The 14,769-nt window shown below is 45.4% G+C and overlaps 1 protein-coding gene across 1 annotated transcript in view; it reads right to left on the bottom strand.

The window, feature by feature from the left end:
• DMBX1 (diencephalon/mesencephalon homeobox 1) overlaps positions 1–14,769 on the bottom strand; it is a 47,738-nt gene that overhangs the window by 8,612 nt on the left and 24,357 nt on the right. Inside the window, 3 exon segments of the mRNA XM_080406837.1 lie at positions 411–765; positions 1,957–2,135; positions 6,353–6,518. Of these exon segments, the coding sequence (XP_080262963.1) occupies positions 411–765; positions 1,957–2,135; positions 6,353–6,518 (700 nt within the window).

Genomic DNA, 14,769 nt, shown 5'->3' with positions numbered 1-14,769 from the left:
TCTACAGCCCGGTAGGGTTTGGACAGCAGCAAGGGCTTCTCTCTTGCACCAGGAGGGTAAACGAGAGGGGCTGTGTTAGCTCGGGAGAGCTGAGCGTGTGTCTTTTCCACACTTGGCATTTTACAGCGTGGAAATGGGGCTGACCTCTTTGCTATGGCTTTCTTGCTGCCACTGTTCTCCCCAGGCTTTAACCTGAGCAGGAGGTCTTTGCTCTTTCTGTGCTCCTGCTACAATAAGCATCATACTCTCTGTGGAACCCATTTAGTGCTGGGGACAAGAAGACAAGTCTGGGCAGCCAACCTGCAAGCACCCACACTGTAGGGAGTGAAGGGACTAGACCCAACCACCAGCACTGCCCTTGGAAATGCCAGGTCCTGACACCACCACCCCATCAAGATGATGCCCCTCACCTGCTTTTGGGCTTGCTCTCTTGCAGTTCAAGGCCTTGCTGTCCACACCAGGGCTCTTGTCCACTTTAGCCTCGTCCAAGGTGCTCTTAAACTCCTCCTCTCTGTCAGTCTGGTCCTCGGGCGCCGACTCGCTGGCCGACTGCTCCGACAGGGTTAGGTTGAGGTCTGTGCCTACCTCACTCGGGAGGCTCTGGACCTTCTCAGATTCCGGGGTGGTGGCTTGGGTCTCCAGCATGGGCGGCTCCGTCTTTCCCTCACTGTGGCTCCCTTCACAGTCCTTCTGTTTCTGCAGCTGCTCCTTCTGCAGGCTACGCTGCTTCTTCCGGAATTTGGCTCTCCGGTTCTTGAACCAAACCTTCAGTGCCACAAAGATCAAGGGGGAAAACCAGTGAGAATCCAGCTTAGTGTCAAATTCAGCATCATTCAGACTGGGAGCTTCAGGGGAACACCAAGTAATGAGTAACTGCAAACCCACCGTGCCCAAATGCCATTTCACTTTGTTGGATCTTAAGAGCTCTAGCTGTTTTCAGTGCTTCGACAAATAGCACAGCAAATATATTTTTTAAATTTCTGGCCTTTATGTTGATTCTTTAAGCCACTCCACTGGTGGTGTTTTCTGGGGTTTTGTGGTTTTTTTTCCTAAAGTGTTCAGGCAGCTGTGTCCAACCAGAATGTCTTACAGCTGAGTCTGATAACATTACATTGGTTTACAGTACAGTGCTCTCTCAGTTTCTAAAACCATTCAGTTCTAAGTGTACCGAAACTATGGCAACAACACTCAAAATAAGTCATTAAAGCCATAAGTTCTTATCTGGGAACTGAATTTAGGGAAGGAGGAGAGGGAATCCGAATTTTTTTTAACCTAAATCAGTAAACCTAGATTGGAATAATAGATTTGCAAATCTTGTTGGTGTTGTTTGGTTAGTTAGATGAGGAAACACAAATTTTGAAGTTCGAAGTGTCTTGACGTTTATAGAGAATAGCGCTTTTTTCTACTGCTTTTCACTTCACACTGAAGAACTTGCTATTTAGTTTTTTAAAGCCCAGAAATGCAAGAACTTCCCCACCAGCAGGTTATGAAGCACGTTGTGCTAGTTGAAACTAAAAAAAAAAACCACACCACAAAACCAAACCTTGGCCTGAGATGTTACAAATATTGACACTGGTGGAAAAGAGCAGCTGGAATTACTTGGGTTTCTGCTCTTCTGAGAAAGCCAGAAAAGCCTTGCAAATAAATAAATAAGTAGACTTCTGTTGACGTTTCTAAAATTTCCCCCAAAGAAATGTGAAAGAACAAATGAAAACCAGTGTACACTTCAGACAATCCTAAATTCAAAAAATGTGCGTGTGGATTAAGAATTTCTTTAGCAGATGTGTGACTTCAGATGATTTTATCCCCCCCACCCCCACGCCTGGCAACTTTACTGCCCAAAATCTTTGATTACACTGGAAGAATCTTGAAAAGTCAGGGGAACTGTCAACCCTCTGGGAACCCCACTAACACCCTTTAAGCATCCCCGCTCGCAAACCCAGAAAATATCTGTACCTGGACTCTGGCTTCAGGTAGGTTTGTGCACATAGCCAGCCGCTCTCTCATCACCACATCTGGGTAGTGAGTCTTCTGGAAGGTCTTCTCCAGTGCCTCCAGCTGCTGGGCGGTGAAGGCTGTGCGACTTCGCCTTTGTTTGCGGTGCTGGGATCCATAACGTGCCTCCAAAATGATGTCTTGAAATGTACAGCCGTTGGAAGACAAGAAAAGTGGCCAATTTAATTATTGGAATTTGTATGCTGACAGTCGAATAAAACACTTGCTAGCACCAGATGAACATAGAAAACATTTTTTCTTCATGGCATTAGATCTAATAAAATACATACATAGATATTTCTAGTTAACTGAGGTGTCCCAGAAGATAAAACCTCTGACTAGAAAGCCTGTTCTGGAGAGGTAACCTCTTTCTATGACAGCTGTGGAAACTGTTGAGGCTCCAGTGCTAAATTTGGTCAAAATAAACCAATCTGCTCCAACATCAGTGGGGCAGGACACACAGATGCCCAGACCCCGCCATGGCATAAGCCTCCTTCATTAAGAAACACAATTAAAAACAAGGTGAGGAGATTCACCGTTGTAATCAGATAGGGGTCCAACATTATGTGTTGTGTCCTCCTTGAAGCCCAGGGCAGAGCTTTGGCAGGCTTCAACGCTGCCGTGATGCATGGTGCTGGTGGGTGGGAAGATCCATGCAGCTCAAACACAGCTGCCTCCTGCTCGTTTTGCTGGCTGCAGCTGCATTAGAAGACATGCAGCTTCACAGACACCAGGCTGAGCCTTTAGTGTCTCGTACGTAGCTCACTGTAGTCTTCAAGACATGGTATTGGAGAGCTGTTCTGGGCTCCGGTTCAGGAAAGTGCTTAAGATCATGTGCTTATGTGCGTTTAGCTTGAAAGCACACGCTTTGCTGAGTGTGGACACTCTCCAGCATCTGGGGTGGAAACACCAGCCAGGACCAAGTCCAGCCCCACTGACTGCAAGCCCAGAGCTCATGTGCTGGGCTCTTCTCAGTAGAGGAGCTGCTCTCGAGGTCTGACTTTGCAAACTGGGCTTGCAAAATTCAGGGCAGAGAAGACACTCAGACTGGGGAAAATCTGAGGCCAACAGTAAAGGACTTATTATTTTACCAGAGGCGTTATTATTGCGCAACAGTTAGCAGGAGTAAAAAGATCTTAAATCAATGAAAATAAGTTACTTTAAAATGAAAAAACCCCAACCTTTATTATGCAAGTTGGGACACGCTGTGCTACAGTGTTGGAATGAAATAGTCTGGCGAGAGGTTTGCTCTCAAAGGGGAAATGCAGAAAGAGCAGTGTCTGGTATCATTTTTAATTCTGTTAAGAATGTGACTTCCAGTAGAAGGGAGGAACGAACACACTAGAAAACAACCTAACAGGAAGAAAAGTCAGCATTATCACCGCGCGGAGCCAGATGAAGGCTCTTTATGCTGTTTATTTGTGCTTTTGTCACGAGCATCATGGCACAAATCTAAACAATAAAACAAAACCCGCTGTCAGGCCAGCCCCAGAACCACACAGCCAGGTTCCAAATTCGTTGGCTAACGAGCGTAGCAAATCAGCTTTGTGCCGCTTAAACATTCCTCTTCCAAACTTCCAGCTGTTTCATTCTAGGTCAGCATTTGCAGCGCCTTTCTGGGCGATTGCCAAGGAAGCGTGGGTTTGGCAACCTGGAAAAGACGTGATCAGGCTAAAGGTCTTTGGCCAAACACAATATAGCGTTGGGCGCATACAAGAGACTTTTGTGTTCAAGGTATCGGAGCTCCTCGGGGAGTTAAAGCGCTGGTCATAGCTGCCACTTCAAAGGCGAAGAGACCATCCTCGATGCATTCAGGCACAGCTCACAGCGCAGCCAGGCAAGCAGAAGGGATGTTCCAGGACAAGAAGTTGAAGCTACCCCAAAAGGTTTTACAAAGCTAATGTTTGTGTTTCAAGTACAAGAAACCAGGAGAAAGGACATTAGTTAAACACCCTACCTGCAGGCTGGAATATTCCTGAATTTCTAGAGTAGAGGTTAGACCTACCAGCTCCCCAGAGGTGGCAGCTCATGCATTAAGCTTGGCCACTCTGACGAGAGCCAACCACCAATTATTTTAATGTTTTAACTATGTTTTCGGGCTTTATGCAAGAAGGAGAATATAAATTGCAGGTGAGGCTTTGCAGTTACAATCAGAAACCTCTGTTTTCTGACTTAAGGTCATTTGCTTTTGTGCTGCTTTATTCTGACTGTCCCTGGAAGGCAAATGAGATCTATAACCCACACCAAAAGATATTCAGAAGTAACAGAATGTGAAGCAGCTGCAAAGGAACCAGCTCGTAGGTATATAATGCCTACCCACCAATGATAAGCAGACAAGGGAACCATGGGATTTAATTTGGAAAGTCTTCCAGGAGGGTTATTAATTTTAAAGATAAGAGGTCAGAAAACCAATTGAATCCCCCGGTCAAGAATATGAGAATAGCTTTTTTGATATCTTTTTTTTCAATCTCCCTCTGCTTTTTCCCTAGTTAGCATCAAAGACATTAGGTCCTCCATGCTCTATTGTAAAAGAAACAGGTGATCAACAAAAAACTTTCAAGAGATCCTTGCACCTAGGAAAGGGGCACCTCGAGCCCCAGGGTCGGCAAGACACATCGCAGAGTTCAGGGCTATCTGCCCCCGTCTGACCACCCACATGCTGAAAGGGGGAGGGAAGGAGGGGAGGGATGACCAGAACAAGGGAAGTGTCCAGCTGTCACCACTCTGCAGCCCAGCAGTAGAGCCAGGATTAGAGTCCAGGTCTCCTTGATCCCACTTTGGTTCAGAGACTCCCAGCTGTGACCTATGGCCCCCCAGAGATCCCACAGGCCACAGCGAGCGGTCTGAGGAACCATGTTAAGGAGGTCACTGCTAGCAGCTGGGTAAGGGAATGTTGTTGGCATGAAGATTTGAGATTCAGCCGTGGTTCACCCATCCAAAGAGTCTGAGGACCTTTATCACCGTGCCTTCGTGGACTACCCACTTAAGAAGACTGTCCTGAGACTTCTGCATCCTTATTTTGGCTTAAGCCCACATCTCTTAAATTTAGCCCATTAAAGTTGTCTGGGTATATAATTTTTTTCCACCTACTCTAGGCTGGAAGGAGCCACTCGCTTTTTTTTTAATTTCTCCTTTAGCATCAGACAACTAGAAAGCCATCTTAAAACAGATGTGTAATTTTCAGACAGTCAGGGAAGATCGTTCCATTCTGGGAACATCTCTAGAATCACATCTGTAGTAACTTTTTGCTTTAACTTCAGCATACCGGTTCCCAGGTCTGCTCTACCACACCGCATCCAAGCCCTGACCAAAACGGTGATGTTGCAGCTGTTGACCTTTCGCATTGCAGTAGCTTTTGATGATCTCAGCCAGATCTGAGTGTTTTGCAGAAGGCTAAAATGTAGAACAGATATATTTGCCCTACCATACCAAATATTCTCAGGTCTCCATCAATTATTTTTGAACAATTCCCTCTACCAAATCATAACATACTATCTGGACTTTGCCCTTCCTTCTAATGACAGTATTGATGTAGTGCTCTCATCACCGCTGAACACAGAAAAACAGATCAGATGTTCTGCAGCAGCAGCTCCTGTCCCACTGTTCCACCATCAAGAATACTGTGTAAATAACACTCTCTGGGTAAAGTCACATGTGACTTACTTTGAGCCTAAAAAAGTTCTTTTGTGGAAGGCAAAATACAAAAGCAACAGAGAAGGAGCCAGCAGGACCTGCAAGAAAGTGTCACCCAGACAAGGTCTGGGATCCCCAGGAAGAAATGGGTCAAGGCGAGACCCAAAGAAGATCCAAATGAAGATTGCTTTCCAGAAAGTGTTTGGTAGAACAAGAAGTGGAAAATAGTTGCAAGAAGGGGCAACGTGGAAGAACCGGCTATGGCCTGGCATGACAGCAGATGGCTGTTAGGGGATGCAAGTCCTGGGCCCTTCGGCGGGGAAATCCAATTCACTGCATGCTCATATTCATTATGCTGTTATTTACTGACAAGGAAGTAAAATTTTCTGCTTTATTTTTTTTTCCAGTTGTGAAAATGGATTTCAGTGCCTTTTTAATTCTCTCTCTTCAGTCCCATATAGTGGGGCTGTGTCCCTGCCCACTGCCGGGCTCCCCAGCCATTGGGGTCCAGCCTGCAGCCAGGTCCACTGGCCACTAACACTGGAGGGCACGTGCCACCAGCAGAGCTCGGCCACATGGCCACTTCTCAGGAGCACACCACGTCGGTTAGCTAGGTCACACTCCAACTCCTGAAGAACAGTTTCACTCAGTGCAAGCAACAAGTTTGTTGGCTTGGTTTTTTTTTTTTCCCCAGGGAACAGCAAAAGCCATGAGTTGTTCTTACCAGCCAGTCTCTCTGCCAGGGTGAGGGCATGCACCGAGGGCCTGTAGTCGGGGGCGTGCTGGGCTTGCTGGGCTGCCTGCTGGTGGAGGTTGTACATGGCGCTCAGCGAATTCATGGCGTGGAGGGAGTACCCGTTCACTCCATAGTGCTGCATGGTGACATAAACCTGGAAAACAGCAGCCGGGGGAGAGAGGTGCTTAGGAACATGCTAGTCCGGCATCCTGGTGTCTCAGCAGAGCTTGGGAAATGTTGAGCTCAGACTTAAACTGCTGCATGCAAGGCTCAGTTCCAGCCTCCCAGCTGCAACAGGTTCTGGGACAGGAATTAAAATACCTCCCATAGACCTAAAGCACCAGCGACGCCAGCCTGGCTCCAAGCTTAGAGGCAAGCATCTGACTGCATCCCACTCATGGTATGCTGAACAAAAGGTGAGAAAGGGTTTTTATTTTTTTTTTACATACCATAATAAAATTTATCTTATTATCGCGGCTTTTAATGAACCGACCTAGCTCTGTCTCAGAACTAGCTGGGATTTTGTCCCTATCATTGCTTACAGTGTGTGTTCCATAATCCTATTGCTATAATGTCAAATAATCATTCTTATCTGAACCCACTCATGCTTAATTTGTTTCCATTCAATTTTCTTACGGTTCTTCTTAACAAAACACAAATGAGGCGGGGGGGGGGGGGGGGGGGGGGGCGGGGGGCGGGCAGGTAGAAAAATAAAAAGCACGTAGTGTAAACAAAACTGTTGTGGCTGAAGAGGGAAGCAAGGTTTGCAACAAAAAATATTGATATTTCATAGCTCAATAGCAAGGAAGTTTAAAAAAGTTTAAAAACTAATGCCTTTTTTTCTACTGTGGGCTCTGCATGAAACTTCAGGCTGTTTTTCTGTACAGACTACCTGTAAAACCGAGCTAATATTGATCTCAAAGGCTGAGTGATGCTTCGTTCATCCCTCTTATAAAAGACTGAGGGCATCCAGGATGCTCTTTCTGTAGTTTGTAAGACATTGGAAAGGAAGCTGTGGAACATTTGCCACAAAATAAAATTTTTAAATCACTGTTTACGCCAGCAAGTCCTCATCTGCAAAGTCAGTGTAATGAGGGGATGAATGTTCAGAGAAAGAGGTTTGGCTGGACTAACTTGAGGAAAACAGGCAGGTTATCTAGGCAACCACTTGGAAAACAGTTTGATCACTGGAGGGATGTGATACAGCTCCCAAGATTTAGAAGAAATGTGGTGCATTGAACAGCAAAAATTATTTGGATGAACAAGTATCTGTTGTTTTTTTCTGTACTGAGAAAAGACCTTTATTTTGGCCTGTAGAGGATTTATGCTGCGGAGGACACTCTTAGTGAGGAGAGAGGAATGGAAACAAGCTGGTCCTGGTACCCTTCCTGCTCTGAATTCCCATCCTCTCCCAAACCACCTTGATGTAGCAAGCACAAACACGGAGGGACCTTGTTTAACATCTAGAGAACAATCTGTAGTTCCTGGGAAAAGCAACTGTTTTGCATTTATAGGGTCTGATAATGACCTGGGGCATCTCGTGGCTTCACCCTTGCAAGCATCTCCTCATCACAGTGCCCGGGAACAGAGAAGGAAAGCCACACAGCTTCAGTCTGGTCAAACACTCTGCCAGTTCAGGGATGGCTCTCATTGCTCTGGAATGGTTTTCATTTGACTGAGGGATTTTGTCATGAGTGTGAGTGATGCCTTTGGGATTGTCTTCTCAAAGAGGCTGCGGTAATTATAAACCAGTAATTTGGGAATCTGGCACTTGGCCTCACTCCTCTTTCCCCAAGTCCCTTGTGCTCTGCCACCACATCGTTTCAGTGCCAAGAGCACTGGTGGAGGGTGACAGATCCAGATGTGGTTACACCATGGAGATCTGATACACACCCTGATGCCACCTTCATCTCCTTTGGGTCTCCCTCTTCATCCACTCCAGATTCACTCCCCAATTCTTTCATTTTAGACTCAAAAAAAGATCGATGACTATCCAAATCCTACACAGAAACATAGAATATCTCAAGCCGGAATGGAACCACCTCGCTCTGCACTGTGCCAGCCACATCCTTATGTCTCATGGGGAATGTAACTGGTCACATCCTTTCCTACCACATCCTATATAAGAGTACAAGAAAAAAAATCCCTACCTCCTACTTCAAAGTACAAACAGACAATTTTTATATGAATAGCTGATTTATTGAAAATGCATTTAAGGGTGCCTGAGACATATTTTATAGCTTGCTCTGGAAAGCAGAGGAAAAACAGATCTGCTTTGTTTTATGGTATCCAGGCAATTAATTTTTAATTCATGTTAAAAATGTTTCATTTCAAAATTTACCCAATTCTTAAACAAGAAAAAACAACCCCAAACCAAAATAATAACCCTCATCTACACCTTATTAAGGTTTTATTCACTCTAACAGGAGAGAAAGCCAATGCTATTCTAAGCTGAACCACTATGAAAACAGGTATTTTTGGTTCAGATGCTGACCTAAACACAAGAATGCCATAGCTCTCCTCTAATCGAGCTTAGGGAAGACCTAAGCAATGCCAAACTTTGTTTACTGGTTCTCCAATCAAGGTGAAAGACTTCACGTGCCAACAGATTTTTGGCATTTGTGTTTTCCCCATGACGGGTTCACAGCAAGTTTACAGCCGGGATGCTGTTTTGCTGGACTGCACAGCTTTGCTGCTGGTGACACATGCTAAGGGACAGGATCACGCCCCAGTGACATGTGCCATTGACATGGCCACAGAGGACATCTCCCATCACCTGGGGAAGATCTCCAGGTCCCTGACCTGGACACTACCCCGAATTGTTCTAGCAGTGTCTGTGGCGCAGCCTCACCCCATCCTTGGTGCAGCTCATTTCCGAGAAGCATCACCCCACCCCAGCCCGTGGCAGAGCAGCGCTCAGCATGCACCAAGCCAGCTCAGCAGGCAGCGGTGCTCAGCCAGTCCCCACCATCAGCAAGACTGTTTCAGCCAGAGAGTTGTTCACTGCTTTGCTTTTGCCGTCCAAGAGTAGGACTGGCTTTTCTGGCCAATGCAAGCAACAAAACAGAGGTTTGCAACTTCACTTTGCCTCCTCCCTTCCCATCCCCTTGTGAACCGCTGGCAGGTTCCACCAGCTTTGGCCAGCAGAGTGGAGGTCTCAAAGCTTATTAAGTTCCTGCGTGTTTCGTGAAAACCATTTGAGGACACAGAACCTATTAACTGCCCTGGGCTGCTGCCAGACCTCCATCCTTAATAGACACTGGAGAATCCATACTGGGGCTCAGCCTTGCCAGGAGATACGTGGGAGGCCAAGAGTCTTTGACTCCCAACTCACAGAAATGCCTGTTTCTTTTTTAATCCCCCTTGCATGACGTTGGTTGTAGACCAAGCTGGCACACAAAGGGAAAAAATGAAGAGAGAGAGGAGGGTAATTTTCCCATCCTATAGTCTTCTGAGTACACTGCCAGTGATGTTCTATCTGAAGCCCAGTGTTTCCACTGAAACACTTGCTCCAGGAAGATTTCAGATTATTTGATTTTTAAAAGATGCTTTTGTGTGTACGTGTGTCTGAACAAACTCTCTGGGTGGCCTAGAAGAAAGTGCATCAAATAAAAAGTAAGGAAAGTAAACAGCAGGGGACTTGTTAACGACGGACTCGGGATGGGAGTCAATACCCATCACAGCTTTACTGTTAAATGCCTGGCACGCTGTTTTGCAGACGAAAGGCAGAACTTCTGACTCACTTGTGCAGCAAAAGTGTCATCCCAGATTCAGTATAAAAACTGAGGGAATTCACTGAGCGAGACTGTTCAGCCTAGTAAGCAAAGTTAACTGAGACTGCAAACAGCTCCTGTTTAACTGTCAGCTCCAAGCACATTCCAACTCCAATAAATTAAATATTTAAAAGACATCATGCAGCAATTTTTTTTTTAATGGAGAAAGCCATTCATCAAGCCACCACTGTGTTTCACAAGCTGTCGAATAGTGCTTACACTGGTTAAAATAATCTTTATATTTCATTAAGCAACCAAATAAGCTGATCTCTTCCCACCGGCTGTATAGATGGTTTTAATTTTCAAAATCTGCAAATGCATCTTTTATGTCTCTGAGTGGCTGGAGGGCCTCAGGAACAGCCACCAGGAGGAGGATGAAAGCAAAGTTTGAGCTTCTGCTTTGTGCAAGGGTACAGGCTGGAGCAGTCGTCAGTACAGCTGGGGGTAACATAGGGTCCATCCTGAAAGGAAGGGGATGCCTCACCCTGATTTTCTGCTCTGGAGATTGTTGAAGAGTTGGGAGTGGTGGAGAAAGGAGCTGGGAGCTGAGGAAAGTCGGAGGAATAGAACAGGTGAGAGGAAAATACCTCTATAGGGTGAGGCCAGCCTGGGGGTGCCCCTGCTGAGCACCTGCGGGCTGATCCTGCATCATTTGCTCAGCAAAGGGGGATGGATGCCTCCGTGCAGTGCCTGGGGCTGGTACCTCCTGGGGCAGGTGGTTTCCTTCTGCACAGCCCCTCAGGGCCACAGCAGTGTCTGTCCCAGCCCCAGCACCCAGCAGCCTTGCTCTCTCTCCTAGCTACCCATGTTTTGCAGCGCCAGGCTGGGAGGTCTCCACGCCATGCCCTGTGCTGGACCCTGATGGGTTCCCACTCCTTCTGCCTTTGCAATCCTGGCATTACTACCTCAGTCCCAAAAACTCTCCCATGACTTTTACCTCTCACTTAAGTTTTCACCATGGAAGTCTCATGGATGCTGCACCCATTTTTTTTCTTCCCAAGCCTGCAGATCCATTCTGCCAGGAGCTGGCCTCACAGGGACAGCCAAGGGTTCCCCTTAGTTTAAACCATTGCTGGCTGTGAGACACCCAGGTTTCTCCATCCTCCACATTGCTTAGAGGCCAGGCGATGCAGGTCTCTGCCCATCCCAGATTAATCCAAAGAGCAGAGCACTCTATTCAGCAGCTGCTGTTCAATCTGATGCAAAACAACTTGAACATTCACCAGCCAGGAATGGGAAACCCGTTATCCCAGAGCAGAGCTGCATTGCTCCAGCCACAACGTGGCTCCCATCCACCCCTTGCCACCTCTGGCCTCAAAAACTTCAGGTTCCCATAAAGTCATATACCACAAGATTGGTGCAATTTATTGTACACCACTTAACAGTGTAGCGTACAGGAAATTTGGCCCTGGGCTTTAATATTAGCAGCTTTGGCTTCTAAACTTTTGTAAAGGCTTTAAGTTTCCCTATTTAACTGGCAATTAATTTTTTTATGCAGGCATGTAATTCTGTCCTGAGACAAGATGTGCAGAGAAGAGAACCACGCATTTCCTCGCCAGGTGAAAACTTCTGTTCCTAGTGTGTGTGGAATTGAAATAGATCTGGGAACAATGAAACATCTTTTTAAAATCAGATATTTAAATTTTCAGAAAAGTACCTTGTAACAAAACATCCATATTTTCCCTTTTATCAGGGAGGGAAAAAGAAACCACAAAACCCGCTCTGGAGCTGTATTAACTGCACCCAAGAATCTGAGATCAGGGACATTTTCTGCTCGCTCCTCTCCTCATTTCGTTCCCTTACTCTCCCCACCAAAACTTCATCGGTCTGTACCTGGCTTCACCTGCCAGTCACACGCAAGGTCTTTAACAACAGAACAGACAAAACTCATTCAGGGAGAAATACATCTCTCCCTGCAGCCTGCAACCTCAAGTGTCAGTTGTGCTGGCCACAAAACTTGTGTCAATGCCAGAAAGCTGGTCCCCATGCTGAGCTGTCCTGAATAAGGACATCCACGACAGCTCCCTGTGCCGACAGAGATCTGGACAAAAGGAATTTTAAACCAAGACAGTGGTTTTGCTCAAGTGCATTATTCTGGAGTAACACACTCCCTTCCCCCCTCCCTCCCCCCCCCCCCCCCAAAAAAAAAAAAAAAAAAATCTAAACTGAGTCCAGATAGAGGAATTTTCTGCAATAGTTTATTCTGGACAGTTTTCCCAGGTGGAAGTAAAAAAACCCTTAGGACAAGACATTTGCCCTTCTCAAGAAAATGTTGTTGGGTGAGATGAGTTTGAGGCTGGATGTAGGATTTGAAGCTTTACAGAGGCTTTGGGCCATTTTCTCTTTTCCCTTCAGCTGGTCCCTCCAAATACTAAGTCATCCCAACCTCAAAAAAGTACTGAGACTAAATTCATTGACCTACACAAAATGCTCAGGTGCCATCACGAAGAATGGGGAATAAAACACCTAATTTTTTCCTAGAGCAGTCAAGAAGAGGATAGCAGGGTCTGCTTTTGACTGATGGGCACCGTAGGGCGTTACGTTGTCATTTCATTAAATCTGAACAGAAATTGGGAGGGTGGGTGCTGGGGCATGTGGGGATGGATGGGTTTGTATGATGCCTACTTTATGTGGGAAATAAGCTGTACTAAAAAAGTTACATCTGGATTTTGGCAACTCATTGGTAAAAGTGAATTTCAACACTATCATTCGTTACTGATGGAGAGAGATTCGCCAGAGATACATTTGGAGTTTGGAAGAGCTCAGCACCACCTCTGGTCTGCACCCTGATGCAAGACACAGCTTGAGTGTGGGAAAAGCATCAGTTAAAAAAAGATCATGAAAGAAAAGGCTGGTGCTCTTGTCTGGTCTTCAGGGTCCTGCAGGTGACAGAAAAAAAATAGGAGCATCCCCATCAGGTACAAAGGGAAGTTGCGGTCCTCCAGCCCGAGCGCCTGCTCAGGCGGTACAAATCACTGCTCGTGTTTATGCAAAGTACAGGAACCCGTTGTTCACTACTGACGGGGAATAACAGCAAATTGTTTGTGCTAACAGTGTCCCCTTTGTTACTGCTGGCAATAAACATCATCAAAAATAAAATCACAATATTCCCCCCCCCTCCTGGGGTGGTTATGCTTTATGATTTTATGCTTTGAGTCCTTATTCAGAAACACTTTAAATCAACAAGATAAATAATGAATCTCTGTCTCTGCTTATCTGACAGTCTAGGAAAACCAGCTTACTATATCTACAGACATGAGCTTTATATGTATTTGGTACTAAATGAAATACATACCTGGGGGGGTTCTGAATAAATGATCCTTGCAAGAGGTTTTCTTCAATCTTTTTTTTTTTTAATATCCCTAAATCTTTAAGTTATATAAAGGTCCAAAATCACGTAAGATAATAACCAGTGTGTTATAAATCAGTTTTGAACCTCACGTGAGATTGCTGAATGTCTAAGGAAACAACCTCACCTTTCTAGTGGATGAAAAATAAATAATTTGAAATACTGCAACACATTGTATTTTCTCATTCAAACATCAAAGTCTGAGAGCAACATGCACCGTAAAAATAGGCTTCCAAAGGACTTTTCTTATAATTGAAATAAAGGAATTGAGAACTGCTCTCAAAAAAAGTCAAGATTCCCTATTTCTGATCTTTCTGCAATATTTTTATACCTGTGTAAAACCCTGGATTTAAATGCAGCTAATTTCTTAGCGCAGGGTGAGATCTTAATTAGACCTGGTCTGGTTAAGAAAGTCACGACCCACCGAAAGCAAAACCTGACTGATTACACCCATTCTTGCAGCTCACACTCAGCTGCTACTACAGACCTTGGTGTAAATGAAAAAGATGTTTTTCTTAAAACCAGGAGGTTTGCTAGCAGCTGAAATTTGGAAATACTTCCAGTTAGGGACAGCGTCGCAGCTTCTGGGTAGACCTTGTCAAATAATTGCCTCTGTCGAGACTGTGTTGCTAAAGAGCACAGCAACTATATTTGTAAATGCTCATCTGTTTGTGGCAGCAGTCGAATAGGATGTGAGAGGGTTTGTGAGTTGTATAAAACAAACTCGGAGCATCCTGCTGAGACAGGGGAGTTTTATTGCAGGGCTCTACAAACTCAGACACTGGGTTGCAAGTGGCTGAGATAACAGACCCTGGCTGACAGAGGTAACTCTTATCACAATTGGTGTGATGCTTAGTTCAGGCTTTTGTGAAATCGGCATTTCCCCACCACACCCCAAAGCCCCAGATAACAGAACAGAGTGATTGATTAGACAGTTCCTGGCAAAAGACTTTCCATCGCCTCTGTTTGCAGAGGCATTCTTCAAAGGGCAGGCTCACAAGGTCCAACTTAACATAAAATAATATAAAGACACCCTTGAAGTCTCTGCTTTTGAGCCAGGCATAAGTTTTAAGTCTTGGAGCTCAGCCATTTGCAGTATAGAGCCAGGACTGGGATCACTAAACATCACTGTGGTGCTAAATCTCTTGGTTGCTGTAATTTACACATGGCAATCAGTGCTTACAGATCAGATCAGTATAAATGCACCTCCCTTCTCTGCTTCTGAGCAGCACTCAACCCTCAGTAAATGCTCTTGCAATTTATATTGAAGCAGAAACATTTCC

The sequence above is a fragment of the Falco punctatus genome, assembly GCF_963210335.1.
Source record: "Falco punctatus genome assembly, chromosome: 11".
NCBI classification, from domain to species: Eukaryota; Metazoa; Chordata; class Aves; order Falconiformes; family Falconidae; genus Falco; species Falco punctatus.
Note: the sequence above shows the minus strand (reverse complement) of the source record. Positions and strands in the feature narration are given on the sequence as shown.